General features: G+C 55.5%; 1 protein-coding gene across 2 annotated transcripts in view; it reads right to left on the bottom strand.

The window, feature by feature from the left end:
* Positions 1-4,932: 4,932 nt before the first annotated feature.
* The window catches only part of ANO10 (anoctamin 10), a 235,919-nt gene continuing 223,415 nt past the window's right edge, over positions 4,933-17,436 (bottom strand). For both annotated transcript variants that reach the window (XM_027587535.2, XM_027587534.2), the window contains one exon: positions 4,933-5,460. In XM_027587535.2, coding sequence (XP_027443336.1) covers positions 5,392-5,460 — 69 coding nt within the window. In that variant the 3' untranslated portion in view covers positions 4,933-5,391. The remainder of the gene's footprint in view (positions 5,461-17,436) is intronic.

Below are 17,436 nucleotides of genomic sequence, written 5' to 3'. Positions count from 1 at the left end.
CGAGGATCTGATCCCAGAGCCCACTCCTCAGGTTGCCTACCTGGATGTGGAGAGGTGAGCCTACCTGGATGCGGAGAGGTGAGACTGGCCTTTGACATTACCTTTGACCTTGCAGTACCAGAGAGCCGGCCAAGCAGTATTAAGCCTTGTCCTGTAAGGTTCCACTTTAAGCCACACTGGAGCTCGTACCTGACCCGTGTATAAGCATCTTGTTACCTTCCTACCGCCTGAAATTTCCAAAATCATACACATCGCTGGTCCTAGGGGATTGCGGACCTGTAGGTGAGACCAGGTTGGGCAGCTGATCACACACCTCGTGGGGCCAGATCATCTAGAGTCAGGGCTGAGAGCCGGTCTCACGACATTTCCGCAAGAATTCTGGCTGGCTGCGGCTTCCCTGGGCCAGATGGCTAGTTCCTGGGGCCTGCCGCCTGGGAGGAGATGGAGACCAGGGAAGGCCTATCTCTCGGTCCCTGGGAAGGCCTGTTGTCTGTTAGGAAAGTGGACCTTTGGCATGTTCGTGTAGGAAGCACAGCAACAGCCCGGCCCGGTGGACACGCAGTGCGGGTGGACGTCCACCATGTCGGTGGGTTGATGCAGGTTGTTCTGCAAACCCCAACCTGTGTCCTTCCTTCAGGTGTGGCCCAGAGGCGCGGACGGCTTCCAGCTGGGAAACAGCTGTGGCCAGCTGCTTGGCAAGGCCCGGGGCCGGCGGGGGGCCTGGGGGGGTGCTGGTGAGCAGCCCCCCACTGGCGGTCGGTCCTGCCACGTTCCGGGACCCCCCCCCCCCCGGCTCCACCTGCGACGGACAAACCCGTGGCGCCTGTTTTCGGCCTTGCTTTCTGGGGTCGGGAGGGGCAGAGGTTGCCCTAAAGGGGCTCGTCAGCCTCCAGCAGTTGGGGAGACATAACTGGTTTCACCTTTTCAAGCCAGACAGCTGTGTAAAGGGGGGCATGTCCCCGTGTCTACACTTGAGCTGCCTTCTGGTTCATTATTCCGCACTCTACCATGAAGTCCCTGGTACCGAACAGCACTTTAAAGTGAAGATTCGGCCTCAAGGCTGGTTATGCCCACCTGGGCCTGTCGGAGGCTGGGGATGGCACACTCGGGCTAAGAGAGAGAGGGCAGTGGGGGGGGGGGGGAAGGGGCCACGTGCTCTGGCCACTTTGTGCCTTGTGCCCCCTTCCCCAGTCCAGAGAGGAGGCCATGTGTCATCAGCGGGATCTGTGCCACACACGCAGGGCAAAACGCCACCATCCCTCTTTTACTTGTTTAATAATCACGTGAGGCCCACATACCAGTCAGCAGGGAGTTCGGCACCCCCTCCCTCCCCTGAACGGCCCAAACATCCCAGGGCCCTACAGAGGGCCAGGGCAGATGGGGGTCACCCAACGCCGGCACCCCGGAGCTGGAAGGCCTCTGGCCCTGCAGGCTGCTGCTCTACCCCAGCTCCTGTTCAGGCCCAGGGCTCCTGGACCGGTGGGTGCGGAGGTCCCCCACCTGGCCCCATGGGGTCAAGGCAGTGAGGAAGGAAGCTGGCTACTTCTGGGGAGAAACCAGAAAGGCCTCTGCCCCGCCGTGGTTCTCAAACCTCAGTATGCGCGGCATCCACTGCAGGCATCTTCGGGGACGTGACTCCGGGGCCAACCTGCCCACATCCTCTTCCTCAGGCCCAGGGTGCTGGGAGCAGGGTAATCGCTTGAACAAGGGCCAGGTGCTCCGTTCCCAGTGGGGTGCGAACATACTCTGAGCAAGCTGGGGCCCTGTGCTGCTGAGCCAGCGCCACTGCCGCATGGCCCCCATGCGGGACTCGCTGTCCCCCAACCTAGGCTTTGGGTGGGGCCCCCTGGCTGGCTTGCAAGTGTCCCACAACCTTCCTGGGTGCCCACTTTTGCATGGATGAGAAGACTATAAACGGGCCTCTCGACAGGGCCAGAAAAAGTGTCTTCCATCCCCTGAAGAGGCTGTGGCCCCTCTCGTGGTTGGGACAAAGGATGCTCCCAAGCTGAAGGATACAGCTGCCCTGGCTCAGGGGCCACGTCTTTCCTCCAGGCTCTGGTGGCCTCCTGGAGGTGCCGGTGGCTCCGGTCTCAGGCCCCCTGCTCTTGAAGCCACCCTCGGGTGAGCGTGGGGCACGGGGAGGGAAGCCTGGCCTGTTTCTTCAGACTCGGCCCTGTTGGCTGCTGTTGGCCAAGAGCTGGTGCCACATACTGTCATCGCGGGGCCCTGGGATTCTTGGAATAACTCAGCTGGAGGACTCTGGATCCTAGGCCTTCTTCCTTCTGTGGCTAGTTTCCTGCTGGAGAAAGCGTGGGAGCTGCAGGGGTGAGGGCTGAGGAGAGAGCGGGTGGTGGGCAGCTTGGTGCAGGCTGCATGCAGTACGATCCTGGCAGATGTAGGCCCATGTGGAGCTGTGGAGAGAGCTGTGGGGGAACCCTGTGTGCCTCAGCTTCCTCATCTCTAAAGGAGAACAATGTAAGGAAACCAAGGCCCATGGGGTGTATCAAGGAGGGCAGTGGGCTCCCGGCCTCCAGCTTCATCGTAGGGCTGGGTATCCCTAACCGCTGGCTTCCTGCTCCCTCCCCTAAGCCGCTAAGATAAAGATTTGTCCTCAAGTCTGAGTGTTTGAGCTGCTGATGAGGAGGGGGACAGTGTGCCCCTCAGGAGGGACAGGAGGGTCCACTGTCTGACCCCCTCTCCCCAAGGCGGCAGCCAGGGGCTGGACTCTGCCAGCTGAAGCCCAGGCCTAGTCAGAGGGACACTCTGGGGTCCCTGTGGCACTTGTGTGGGGCATTACAGCCCAGCTCTCTGTCGGGGGCACCCACTAAATGTCAGAGCACAGACCTAGATGTCATGCTGGTGGCGCCAGGGCAGTTGGGCTGAAGAGTGAACCAGGCTTCGGGCAGGCCGTACCAGGGTCAAGGCCGGCCACGGTCTATGGGCTTAGGAACAATCGGCATCTTAGAGCCTCAGAGAGGCGAGCTGGGTGGGCGGTGGGGGGGCGTCATCCATGGGGAGAGACGGCTGGGCGCCTTCCATGGTGGGGTGCACAGAGCCTCCTAGCACGTTGGGGGAGCCCAGCAAGGGCTGTGGCCCCCCCTGGGGCTGCGGTGCTTCTCCGGGCCTGTCCTCGTGGAAAGCCAGTGCTGACCAGGCCTGGAGGCCAAGCGCCCGGGCTCCGCGCCCCCTGGCTGACCACGGCGTGGGCAGCCCCTCTGCCCGCCTCTGAGAGACACGGGGCTGGAGGCCTGAGGCTCCGCAGCCCTTTCCTGCTTGTCCTCACCTGACCCACCCCCTGGGAGCGCCTGCCCGGTCCCCTGTCAGAGCTGCTCCGGCATGGGACAGCCGGGCTGGGGCCGGCACTCTGCAGTCCCCGTGTGTCACGGCGGGCTGGGGACATGGGAGCACGGTTCTCGCTTGGCTGGGCTGCCGTCCCCAGGGCTTGGCCCTGAGGGCGGAGGTGAGGCCAGAAACAAGAGAACACATCCGTGGGCAGAAGAGCGGAGGGAGAGGAGTGCGGGGCACAGGCTGCGGTGAGTGGTGCTGGCTGGGGACAGGGCGGCGTTGTCCTCCATGTCCCCCTCCGCTCGGTTAGGAGAGTAGGGGAACTACAGGGGGTGGAGCAGTGAAAAGGCCTTGGCGCCCCCAGGCCCGCTGCTGAGCACCTGCCATGAGCTGGAAGGCCCAGAGCAGCTCTAGGGCCGGCACACCTACACGGCAGCCCCTCCCACCAACCCCGCTCTTGACACAATCTGCCGATCCTACGCGCCCGCATGGCCCCAGCGGAGGTGGGTCCTGTGTGTGCCTACCCCAGGGGTACCGTCTGCCCCCCGGCTGAGCCCTGGCTAAGCACTGTGCTTCTGCCCGGTGGTACTGAGGAAGGGCACAGGGAGGATCCTGGGAAAGCTGGTCTCCAGGGCAGGGACCCCCGGCTCTGCACGGGCGCCTCGCAGGGTGAGGAGGGCCAGCCCATGGGCAGGGCGTCGAGCTGACTCCTGTTCACAGCCAGGATCCATGCGAGACCACGAGCCGGTCCATGGACCCCACTGAACACTTTCCCCTTCCGCAGGCTGGACTGTGAGGAAGCTCCAGGAGACTCAGCTCAGGACCACTGCGGTGGCTGCCATTCACTGGTGCTTCAAACCACGAGCATGTTCCAGAAAATATTCATCGGGCCTGGAACCACCACTGGATGACTGGGCCACGGAGTGCCTTAGACCAAGCAGGGGCTGGGTAGAGCCGACTCCGAGATGTCCACGCTGGCAGACTCGGCGGCCTGGCAGGACCAACCCGACAAGCATGAGGGGCAGACGGGGGCGTCGGGCCTTCCAGCAGACTATGCTGAACGGGCTGCTGAGGCCACCTCCACCTCGAGGTGAAGGAGAGAATGAAGGCGCTGGGCCCCCGAGGTAGACAGGTCTAGAAGCTAGAAGGTCCTCAGCCCCATCTTTCCCCGGTGGAAGGAGGGGCCCACGGGTCTGTGAGGAACATGGGCTCAGGCAGGGAAGGGCCGAGCTTGACAGGCAAAGGGAGCCAGGCTCTGCCCTCCTGGGTGGTCCTCATGGTTACACGTGGTGTGACACAGCCAGGGGAGCGAGCAGTTGGAGCTTGACTTACGGCCTCCGCGCCCGAGAAAGAGGTGTGTGCAGCCCTCTGGGCCCAGGCAGGGGGTGGATGGCACCGCTAGGCAGAGGCCCCCCTCCACAGGGATGAGCCCACACCAGGGTGCCGGCTGCCATGGGCATGAAAGCGGCCCCGGTGGCCCTTGCCAGTCCCCACGAGGGGACGGGTTCCAGCACTGGCTGGGCCTGGCCCTGGGCTTTGGAAGTGGCACACAGGTGCCCAGCCTCCAGCTGAGGCCCCCCAAGCTCCCCCTCCAATGACCTGACCCAGGGCTCGTTCAGTCCTCGTGGGGTAAGTAGGAGTCAGAGAGGTACGTGTTGCCTTTAATCGCTCAGTTACTACGGCTTTTGTTGAGAAAGGGTCTGTTAACATACTGCAGAACAGAACCAGGAAAGAGGTGTTTAGAGCTGTCCAGGGGCTGTGGAAACACTGCCTCGCCCCCCTTCCCCGGGCCCGAACCCCCACAGACCGGCCCCGCTGGTGGTGGTGGTGCCGGGGGCGCTCGGCCTGACCCGCCGCCCAGCCCCCACGGTCGGGCTGCTGCATGGGGGGGTGCTGGGGGGGCCTGGGCAGGGACGGGAAGGCAGGAGCCAGCTGGGTGGGGGCCTGGCAGGGGCTGGGTCTCGGCTGTCCTCCCCGCCGGCCCTCACCGGGACACCGCAGAGGGGGGCAGGGTGCCGGCTGCGCAGCACCGGGTCTGGGTTCAGGAGCCACCGCGTTGCTCCAGGTGCCCCTCTGCCCTCGCTCAGGGTGGTCCCGGGCGGGCGCTCAGGCCTCCTCCTCCTTATTGGCTTCCCTTGATTCCTCCTTCAGGTTCTGGGCCATGAGCTTCATTTGCTGTTGAGAGAACACAGGACACGGTGTGTGGGGGGGGTGAGCCACGCCAGCCTGCGTGGTGGCCCCCGGGGGGGTGACCCAGGCTCCCACCCCCGCTGTGAGAGGCCCTGGGCGATGGGGTCCCTTGAGCTCCATCAGAGCACACTCTGCGCCCTGAGAAGCCAGGGAGCAGGGCGCCCTGACACTGCCCGAGGCCTCCCGAGAGTGCAGAGCCCCTGCTGCTGACCCTGAGGGGATGGGGGCCAGCGGGCACGGGTCGGGGATGTTGGGTTGGGTGAACCTGCTAGAAGGGGTCCTGCGTGTCCTGCCTACCCCAAGGACGCCTGCAGATACGGGGCTGAGACGCAGCCACGGGACTCTCCCGCCCCAGGGGGCCTGGGGCACTACTTGGGGCCAAGTCCTCGCTCTGTGCCTGTAAACTTGGTGACCCTGGCAAGGGGACCTCTGTGCCTCTGCTTCCACACCTGCACGCCGGGAGCCGTGGCGCACATTCTGCAGGGTGCTCACTGTACATGGAGTCCCCCTGGCCCAGAGCAGATGCGCCGAAACAGGAGACATTTTCGCCAGCCCTCTGTCCTTACAGCCATAGGACCATCCCAAGCCATGGAGCCATCCAGTGCCACTGGGGACATCCTAAGAAATCTCCCTGAGGGCCAGGGCGAGACGGAGGTGCAGCCTGCCAGGCTCACAGGGAGGTGTCAGAAGGAGCCCCCAGCCAAGGACAAGGCAGCTGGGGGTGAGGAGGTCTTGCAGCTCCCAGTCCTGGGGCGCCCCCCGCTGGTTCCTGAGGCCCCCGCCCAGCTCCCAGCCCCCTGTGTCCGTGGGTGCTGGAAAACATGACTATAGCTCTGCCCTGTTTGTTGAAAAAATGAATAACTCCTTTGGAATTTGGCTGAAAATACCCACGCTGCTTTTTGAGAACAGTTATTTACTTCTGGGAAAAACACAACTCTGAGCTCAGACAAGGTCGCCGCTGCTTGAGGTAGCCAGCCGCCCCTCTTGGAAGCCCCTGGCACCACATGGGGCTGGATCCGATGTGTTTCTCTGTGTTTCAGGGACAGGAGGCCCGTTCACAGTCTGCAAGCAAAAGCCTCTGCCTCCTGCTTCAACCCCATTTCCCCTTGTGAGGATCCTTTAGATCTGTAGTAGCTCTGGAGACCCCCGTTCTCTGAGCCTGGAGGCTGCCCCTCTCCCCGTGGGCTGCGGAGAGGCCTGCCTGGCTCTTGCTGGTCCACACAGCAACAGGCTTTAGGGGATGGCTTTTAATGGGGATGGGGGCCGGTGGGTCATGGGGACCAGGGAGCTCTTGCTGCATGGGCCACAGCATTTCCGCAGGCCTCCCTGGAGTAAGCCGTGGGCACAGGAGTGGACGCCAGCCTCAGGCCCCACGGCCACGATGCCTGTACAGCCTGGCAGGGTGACGGTGACCGTCTGAGTTAGCTCACAGACCTGGAGGAGCAGAACCGCCAGGCCATGTGAGAGTCTCCCAGAAGTTATGTTTTGCATCTGCCTCCTTTTCTGCTGCTCATAGCACTTCCCGTCCTCTTACGAGCCCACTTTCCCTGTTAACTGCGGATGTAAAATACCCTCATACAGGAAAACTGTACTATTTCAGCCCAGATTCACTGCCGACTCTTCTAGCTGGTGTCATTTAATACTTACAAGACCTTTTTAAATGTCTTTTTATGAGAGAGAGAATATGAATCTATTTCCTGATTTGACAAGCAGCCATAAGAAATTAAAGGCTAAATAAATTTAACTAAACTAGAACTATAATGAGGATAAAATATTCCCTAGCTTGTCATGGAATCTTTTAGCCAGGCCTCCCTAGCATTCCACATGGGGAGGAAAATCAAAATGGGTTTTGATCCAAAGGAGCCTGTAAGGCTCCCTGCAGGGAGCAAGCTGCTCTCCCATTATGTGTGTGGCTTCCGCTGGGAGCCCCCTTGCCATCGGGCAAAGGACTGCGGAGCGGTCTGCAGATCTCCCTGGAGGGGCAGCCAGGAGGAGGGTTCTGTCTGATGTGCCCGCTCCCCTGAACGACCCAGCCCAAGGTGGAAGCTTCACTCAGGCCCGGGGAGGGATTCAGAAGCCACCTCCCCAGCTGCAGCCCCTGCCCTGCTCCGGATGGCTCCTGAGCACAGGGCACGTCCGGGAGATCACAGGCTATCCGCGCTGAGCTGCGCGGCTGGGAGTGAATGTAGGAAGGGTGGCCAGGGAACCCACCATCCTCCCACGCCCCAGCCCGGGGGCAGGAGCACTCTGCCCAGGAGTACCTGTCTCCACAAGTGCAGTAACCAGGCCCCTCCATCTGGTGGGTTTGGCCAAGCCTGCCCACAGCCCTTCCCCTAGGTGGTGGGTCCCTCAGGGCCTGATTTGCCTCATGGCGCTCTGTGACCCCCACAGGAAACATGGCCCATGGTGCGCGGGAAGGCTTGTGCTCCCTGGGCCTTTGCCAGCGCAGGGCTGAGCGTCCCGGCTGTGAGGGGAGCCGAGGCTTGGCTTGTCTCCCTGCGTCCCCTGTCCTCCCTGCCGGACATGCTAGCCAGCGGCCGCAGCAGAACTTCAAACTTGTGGCTCAAGCCCAGAGAAACATCCAAGCAGTTTAGAAGAAACAAGCTGCAGCAGCCTGTTTGCCACAGAGGGAGACTTAAACTGGTTTTGAGGTCAGTGAGTGGCACCCAGCCCTGTCCCGTGCAAACAAACGGGCGGGCCTCCATCATTCCTCCTGAAAGATGAAGTCAGGAGCCACTGCGTCTTGAGGCAGCTTCTCTCAGGTAAGCCAGCTGCTGTCCACTGCTCGCGGGTCTAGATCCCCTCCATCTGCTGCCATGACCTTGTTAAAGGAGCCCCACCCCACCCTCCTGGTGCTGAGGAGCCAGGAGCCTGAGCCCCAGCCCAGCCTGCTTCCTGCACCCTCCCCTACTGGGGGGAGACCATGAGCACTGGCAGGATGAACTCCAGAAGCACAGATTTTCTAATCTGAAAGAACCTTGATGATCATTCAGTCCTGTGGCCACTTAAGAATCTGGAGAAGCCTCTTAAATGCAGACTCATCGGCCCCTCCCTGAGACGCTAACTGGCTGGTCCGGCCCAGGTCTCTGAATTTTTAACAAGCCCTTGAAATTTCTCTCCAGACCTCCCCAGACTTGGGAGTCTCTGATTTGTCGCCAGTCATCTGTCACAGAGAAGCAAGCTGGAGTGGAGGGGGATGGGCAGGCCCTTTCCAGGCCACAATGTGGGCTCAGGCCAAGTCACAGAACAGGCCTTGGGGCACCAGGCTGACCCCTTGCAGCCCAGCTCTTCAGCCACTTCTGCTCTTTAGCAGCCCTGCCTGGGGGGATGCGGTGTCAGGGAGCAACATTGTCCTTTTAAAAAAAAAACCTGGCTTCTTTAGGGATTCTTAAATTAAAGCCTTATTAAAAATATAAGCAAGATAATAGTGCTGACTTCTTCCCTACAAAAAGCATCAGAATGAAGAGAATGAAATCTTCCCCAATTCATGACTCATTAAAACACTCATGCTCCAAATAATTCTTTAAAAAGCACAGACTGACTTCTTGCATCATTATTAGTAATGATTATAAGAGGAACCTAATCACCAAGTGTGTTGTCCAAATGCACAGCTTAACATACGAAAGGATGCATAATCGGATCCATTTTTCCCTGTGGAGAAGTTCAGAAATGCTTCCTGAGGCCTGCAGTGCTTTCTGCAGACCTGGGATGGCCTCTTCTCCGCCGCCCCCGCCCCCCCCCCCCCAGGCTTGTAGCAGAGACTCTCTCTGGCTGAACCCACAATCAGCTCTGGGATCTTGCTATTCATAGCACTCAGGAAATCACAACCAATGGATTACATTATTGCCCAATTTGAAATCTGTTAGCAGCTACTCCATTACCCTTCCCCTCAAAAGCAACAACCGTTCACAGAAAGACTCTATTTGGGCAGCTCCTGGCTGAAGGACCGAAAGAGCCTGTGCATTCATCTCTTCCTGTTTACCAGAAGCTTCACTGGCCAGGAGCTGGCTCCGTGCAGAGCTCAGTGACTGCCATGGGGCCGGCTGCTGGCCTTACGGGCTCAGACAGGAACCAGGTTCTCAGGCCAGTTCAGTCGGGCAACGGCACCTGCGGCACCCGGCTCCCCCGACTCTTGCCGGCCTCGGCCTCGGCCTCGGGTACAGAGGCCTGGTGACAGAGCTGAGATCACCGGCCCCCTACCCACCTCCATTCTGATGTAACTGGGCTCCCCCAGGGTGAGTCTATCATGCAGGCCGGATGGAAGGAGGCCACTCCTCCAGCTTGAGTGAGCGAGTGAGCGGGAAGGAGCAGGACTGGAAGCCTCCCTTGTGCACAGCCATGTCCGTGCACCCCTTGTTAGCACAAGTAAGCGAGGTCTTCTCTCTCTGTGTCATTCATTGACCAGGCTGAGGCTAAGCAACGTGTCTGAGGTCATGTAGCTAGAATCCCCCAGGGCAAAATCAAGCGAGAGTCTGGCCATTCAGGTGAAAAAGAAAGTAAAGAATGGGACATTTCACAAAGACTTTTTTTTTAAATTTTTTTTTAGTAATCTCTACCCCCAGTAGGGGGCTCGAACTCACAACCCCAGTGATCAGGAGTCGCGTGCTCTTCTGACTGAGCCAGCCAGGCACCTCAAAACTGTTTTTATTTGTTACATCTAGAGGAAAGCTTACCTCAAACAAGCAGTGTTTTGGACATATTCTAATATAATGATGAAACACTCCCGATCTGCACTGGGCTGGCAATGCGTTCAGGCACTGACAAGCCCCACAGCAGTGGGGGAAGGACAGGAGGGTGCAGGCGCAGCGGCCCCTCAGGCCATCCGGAGGGCATCGCCTACACCACCTCTCCCTCTGGGGTGCCTGGTTCATCTCAATATTTGACAAAATGTACAAAACGTGAAGTCTGCTGACCATTAAACACACGGTGCTCTGAGTCCCATATCCTTACCCCAGCCAGCTTCTCTCCCAGTCACCCCATCTCAGGGGCCACTACCACCTGGCTGCTCGGATCAAAACTTGAGCCCTTATGGTGGATGCCTCTGTACTACTCGTCTGTCTTCAGTCGGCCGTGGGGCCCTGCCCGCCCCACCCGCCAAGCACACCGGCCGCTCCCAGTGCCAGCCTCCCAGACTCCTGGACGTTGTCATCCCAAAGCAGGCCAAGCCAGGTTTTAAGACAGGGGACAAGAACATGCAACCACAGAGGCTTCCCATAGGTTCTGGACTCAACCCCAGGTCACTCAGCCCAGAGGGGCTGCCTGTCACCATCACCTTCCACTGTAATTCCTGCACTCCACTCATACCATCTGTTTTTGTCAAGGTTTATGGGAGGGTTTTTCCTGCTTCAGTGTTCTATCCCACCTACTGTGGACTCTCTGGAGAGGGGGTGTGACTGTCCCCACGGCCCCCAACACAGCACTGTGAGCTGGAGCCAGCACTCCGTCAGTCCCAGCAGAAGAGGGGCCACAGCCTGGAGCCCACGGGGGCAGCCGGCGAGATCCCCATTCAGCCCATAACTTGGCATGACTACAGTGAACTGGGAAAGGCTCCCTTCTCGTGGGTATGTAAATGAGACACTCATGTTCTTGAAGGTAGCATCACTATCTGGATCACAAGTCTGTTGGTCACATGTATGGGGTCCCCGAAAACACACTGCAGTGTGAGCTTTATGTCAGAAGGCCCAGGATGTCGTTCGGAGGCCCAGTTACCTGCCTTGCTGGCAATGCAGGTCTGGGCCCCTTAGGACTGTGGCTCAGTGGGAACAGGAATCTTGCTTCCCCCCAAGCCCCCCAATGTGGCTCTGGCTGTGGCTCAGGGGGTCTGCAATGACCACCAGGGAGGTGGAGGGAGGAGGAGAGTCAAGGGCCACCCAGAAGGTTGCCAGATTACCAGCTGGAAACGAAAACCCTCCAAGATCAAAATCCAGCTCCAAAGAGGCTCTAAGACCTGGTGGCCCAGCCCAGCTCACCCAACGGGTGACATGTTGGGGGCCACAAGTCTATTAACTGCACAAGCTGACCCCGGGGAAAGGTAAAGTCAGTTTAACATAAAATTTTTTTAAAAAAATCTACTTCTTAAATAATTGTTTGGGTCTTGCTTTCTCTGCATAATTGGGTTTCAGAACTAAATTTCCAAAAGCAGAAGTCAAAGGCTCTTGGAAGGAGAACTCCACAGATAGCCTGAAAATGCAAATTCCTTTCTATAGAGTGTGAAGGGCCCGCAGGAGCCTGAGGATTGCTTCCCAGCCATCCCCAGAGATGCACTTATTCTGATGCTTCTGGAATCGGGAGCCAAATACGTTTGATTAAGCCACAGCTTTCTCTGAAACCTGGGCTGCTAAAATTATGTATTTGCCAAAGCTATGGAGTTCTATAGGTGGCTAAAAGGTGCTGAATGCACACACAAATGACAAAGCGAAACTGATGAGAGAGTGGCCTACCTCGCTGGGTTTGGGAAGTGCAGAGAGCCCTCATCTGGGCTGCTCATGGCCTCTGTCCTTCCACATTCCATCAGTAGGTTCTGATATTTTCTCTGGGTCCCTAAATGCAATCCTTTCTTTCCATCTATCCAAAATTCCCATGAGATCACTAAGCAATGAATGTAGCAGACTCTTCACCGGCACCTGGGCTTTCAGCATGGGATGGGCACACTCCATTTAGATGGTTCCCCATGGACTGTGGATCACAGGCGGCTGTGTTCAGAGTGCTAGCCCCATGCTTCATGCATGTTCTCTGTACTAGCTTCATGTAGTTCTTGGTAACTTACTCCCCGCCTGCCCATTTCCTGCATTTCTAATTGTGCTTATATAGGCAACCTCTTTTTCCCTCCTGCTTTATTGATTTAACTTTTAATGTCTGTTACATTCTATTATTTTTGTGTAACTTAGTGACCAACAGTTATATCACAATACATACCAGATACTGTTCTAAACGCTATTTACTCATTTGCTCCTCAGAACCATCCTATAGGAAACATATCATTGTCATCATGTTAAAGATAGAACCGAGGCCCAGGGAGGCTCAGAAGCCTGCCCAAGGTCACACAGCGCACAGGAGGTTTGAGCCCAGCCCGCTGATGCGCCTCTGGTTTTGCGCTATTATAACATCACTCAGCTTTCTGCCCCAGCCACCTGTGCCAGGAGATTCAGGGTCGGCTGGCTCACACTTCCATCTCAAGAGGGTTTGGGGTTTGCTGAGATCTTTTTGGTTCTTGGTGAGGCCTCAATTTTGTCCCGTTCCACCTGGCTCAGATTTTCTGCTTCTGCTAAGTCTCTAAACCACGGGAGTCTGGCTCTAGAACCTACCACGTTAACCCCTCTTCTGACTGTAAGCACAAATTTAAGCAAGATTTTAAAAAGTTGCTTACAACGCCAGGAAAGAAGTTTAAGAGTTACATTTTTTAAGAAGACAGACATCCTTGGCTTTTTTTTTTTCCTTTTTTTTTTTTTTTAAAGGAAAGGGCTCCGAAGGGCACAAGAGCCAGAAAATGTGGGAAATGCTGTGGGATTGTTAGTTGGCAAAATCACAAGTGCTCAAACAGCTCAAACATGGGAAGAAGGCTAGCGATGGGTGAACCACTAAGGAGAGCACCTCCAACAAGGAAAACGGAAAGAACCACGACCTAAATGTGTCAACAAAGTGCAATTCACCAAGCACAGAAAGGGGAGTACAGGCAGTCATACATTATTCAGGAACAACCAAGGTTAAAATAAGCGATGTCCCCTTCATTAGATGAGGAGAGAAAACTGGTGACAGATGTTGCTTAAAAGGCAGCTGAACTGAATGGATGTATTTTGGAAACACCCAGGCCCAAGCGCAGAGAAGGACGGTGGGCCCTGGAGTGCCTGGGGACATCCACAAAGCGGGGGGGCAGCCCAGCAGTGGCCTGGGCAGAAGGTGTTAACCCCACCCTCTCCATGGCCCACCACGGGGGTCAGGTCAGAATGCAGAATGGAATATGTGGAATAGAAGTGTCATTAGAAATAAAAAGAGCCAGAGTCCCTGAGATCAAAAGCAAGCTATGAGTAATCAGAAGGAAATACAAGAATATATAGATAAAACACCCAGTACTTCTGGAATGGCCATCCACTGTGCGCATCATGACCACAGAAGAAGGAGGGTGATAACAGGGAGGGTGAGGAAGGCACAGAACGGGAGTACTTAGCAACTCACAGAAGTCGGATGAAGGGGCCACCAATTCTGTATGAGAAAGGGGAAAAAAGCATTTTGTGTTTTGGCAAATAGTCATGTAAAAAAAAGTATGGTGGGGGCACCTGGGGGGCTCTGTCAGTTAAGTGTCTGACTCTTGGTTTCGGCTCACGTCATGACCTCAGCGTCGTGAGAGGGATCCCTGTGTTGGCTCTGCACTCAGCAAGGAGTCTGTTTGGGATTCTCTCCCCGTTCCTTGCCCTCCATCTCTATTCCCCCTCCCCCCCTTTCTTTCTCAAATAAATAAATAAATACAATCTTCAAAAAAAAGTGTGGTGATCAGTTTGCCTCAAAACAGGACAAATTTCTTTTCATTTTCTTTTAAGAATTTCTTTTACAAATTGAGTTCCTTTTCTAACGGCATCTTTCACTCAAAGAACTAGGTTTCTAGGTGTGATGCTAGTTTGCAGAGCGAAGTGCACGAGGCAGCCCTCCATCCACTCAATCTTCTACAATATGGTCCTGGGCTATTTGTCAGAAGGGACGGAGGTGGATAATCTGATCGCTTTTCATCAGCCCATGATACTGGAACACCCAGTGATGTTCCTTTACCGAGACATCAGTCCTGCGCTTCAGATCACCCAGATGACCAAGCATCTGTAGGAGGCACTTCCTGGACAAGACTGTCTGCAGCGTCCCCTACTCAGGAACTGGTCCACTCTCGATCTGACTGTAGGAAGGATGTGCTGGGGCCTTCAGGATGTAACTCCCTCTTTGTCTGGAAGCCATGGGAGACAAGGAGGGAGGAAGTGTTCTTCTCTCACTGCATAAGCTTCCATATAGGTCACTAGGAGCCCTCAGGAGATGAGACCCAGAGAGGTGAGCGACCAGCCAAGGCCGATGACGATCTGGTCAAGCCCTGTCTTTATCTGCGGGTCCTAGGCTGATAGGTAGGAGCATCCCAGGGCCCAGGGCTCAGGCTGTGAGTGGAGCAGTAGACAGGCCAGAGGACACACCCGGGGAGTAAAGGACAGTAAGCTCCAGCGGCTGCTCCATAGAAACCCCCCCATGCGCTCACTGAAAGCCATGGCTGGGGGGGCATTTAGGGACCCAGCCACTGAAACTTCAGCAATTTGGTTGGGTCAAGGTGATACACAAAGGCTTAAGAGTCCAAAGAACAGAAATAAACACCACTGATTAATGACAGAAATCAGAGGTCTCTAACAGGACCCCGCCTGTGGGGTGGGTGGGTGGTGTGGTCGCGGGTCAGAGGGAACCCGGGGCCCAGCCTCACGCTGGAGTCCTGAGTTAATGAGTGGGAGGGGCAGGGTCTCACTGCCACACGAAGCAGAAGCCCAAACCGTTTAGAAAATAAAGGGCTGAGGTAAACGCTCCACTGAATTAAGTGAGGGAGACAGCCTACTGCCCACATCAGGGTTTCAACCAAAGACTTTTTTAAATTTGAAATAAACATTTTTCTTAAATATTAAGGGGGGATAACCTGTAATCGAAGAAAACAATCCAACACTACTAACTAGGAGAGAGACAGCAGGATGAATGGAAATGGCCGCACAGGGCGAGCTGCATCTCTGCCCCGAGAGGCACCTGTACCCTTTCTGTGTGCCTGCCATGAGGGTCCAGGCGGTGGGGTGGTGGTGCAGGCACGGAAAAGGCTCCTGTCCACTGCAGAGTGGTTCTAGCCTTTGGACACACCTCACCTCTCACCAAAGACCAGAAAGATGCTTGTAAAACGCAGGCCCAACTTCAGGCCACAGAGAGAGCACACGTCTTTAGGATCTTCTCCCACCACCTTTAGGATCTTCCCAGGGCAGTGAGGTTGTTTCTCCCCATCTAAATACTGTATGGCTCTTTGATAAACACGGATATCTCTATGTTCGGTTAATCTAATACTTCACAATCAATAACATAACTAAAACCAAACCAATAGTTATAACATTGACTGGGATTTTGACAAGCCCACACTGCCTCCATTGCCTAAGAGATTGGCATGTTCCCTTCACCCCGGGGGAAGGGGGGAGGGGGGGAGGGCCCCATCCCCAGCGGGTAAGAATGGGTCTCCTGGGTGCCCGCACAGCGAGCCAGCAGAACTGCCACCATCGGCGCCCCTTTGGAGGAGCCTGGGCAAAGCCGGAGCCAGGGATGGTCTACTTGATCACACCTGATCTTCTTCTGCAACAAAAACACCGTCAGTGGAGGGCAGGGCCTCTAGCCTTCATTCACCGGACATCCCTTTCCCTCAGAGCAGTTAATGTCTACTCATCCCCATCTATGAGCCTCATTAAACAGACAAATTCCTGCTTTTCACATACATCTTTTATTTCACTTTCCTTGCCATCACCTTATATCCTCTCTGGGTGAGTGGCAGTGACTGTAACCAACACTGACAGCCAAATTTAGGGTGACGGGAACGTCACAGAACACACCTCACTGCTGTGTCACAGGGTCTTGAGCACATTTAGGCTGTCTAGTGCTTCCTGAAATCTAGAACTGGAGTGACACAATGCTGTCCTAGTTGGTGTCATCGAAACCATCCACAGCACCAAACCACCTCTGTCCAAGGGACTATCTTTCCATTAACTTTCCTCCAGGGGGAGGGGCCCAGGTCAGACTTTCTAACAGGTGAAGTTAGTAGTAGGCTAGCTGATTTTTTTTAAAAGTTCATGTCTATAGTATAATATAGGCATGAAATTCATCACTTCTGTGAGGAAGAAAGGACTTTTTTTGCAAACATGTGCCTTAGAGACCAAAGAAATCTAAGATCCTAGCGTGACCAGAACCCAGAGTCTGGATGAAGAAGAAATGGGAGCATTCATGGCTGATACCCCACATGCTGTCTAGTCAGGCCACATCAGGTTTCTCCCGAGTGTGTGTGTGCTTCGGGGGAGACATGGCCTGGTACGTGTTGGTGTTACATGAGCTGAGATGGGGTTTTCCAAATTGCAATGATTACAGAGTTTCACTGAAATTATGGAACCAATCCTGGGTTAGCCACTCAGTGCATTATACACGTGCCCCTCTAGGCCTTGAAGAGCAGTGCTCCCAGGTGTGAGGGGAGGCTCTGAAAGGCAGCGTGAACAAATGCATGGGCTTATCCCTGTTTTTGACCATATTCCAAAGGCTCTTTTGGGGTCTCTCCAAAATAACAGAAGTAGAATAACAGCTACTTTATTATTTTATATGCAGTACCGCAGGTTCTCTTTGTCCATCTAATGGAAATAAAAAAGTTCTGATTATTCTTAGGCCTTAAATGCACAATGCAAAAATGAACTTAGAAGATGTTTTTGGTTCTTTGGGTGAAGCCAATATTACCAAATGCAGGTGTTCTTTGGTTAAAAAAAAAGTTTACAAATTCAGAAAGAAGAAAAGCTAGGACTAAAACGTTGCAGTTCTAGCTGCATACCACATTCAGAAGAGCACGCAAAATAGGGGAAGAAGTGGCAAAAGGGCACTTCAATGAGGCTCCTAAAAATCACTGCAGGAAACAAGGTTAGTACCAAATACTTCTTTCCAACTCCATCTGGTTCCACTCTCTGCTTCCAGGTCTCAAAACGTGTCCATATTTCATGCTGGGAGAGCATCAATGACTTCCTTCTGTTTCCATCACACATTTTCCAGAATCTGGAAAGTTCTAGAAAGATGGAGTCTAGCCTGTGTGATCAGTGGTGTCTTTAGTGTGACCTCTGGAAGAGATCACAGTCACAGTTTGGGTTAAGCTGTCAGCCAGCACAATCCTGCTTAAGCCACGTGGCTGCAGACATAGCTTTCTAAGCAAGTCCCAGTATCTAGAGTGTC

The sequence above is a fragment of the Zalophus californianus genome, chromosome 1 (genome assembly GCF_009762305.2).
Source record: "Zalophus californianus isolate mZalCal1 chromosome 1, mZalCal1.pri.v2, whole genome shotgun sequence".
Classification (NCBI taxonomy): Eukaryota; Metazoa; Chordata; class Mammalia; order Carnivora; family Otariidae; genus Zalophus; species Zalophus californianus.
This window is presented reverse-complemented; position numbering and strand designations above follow the sequence as displayed.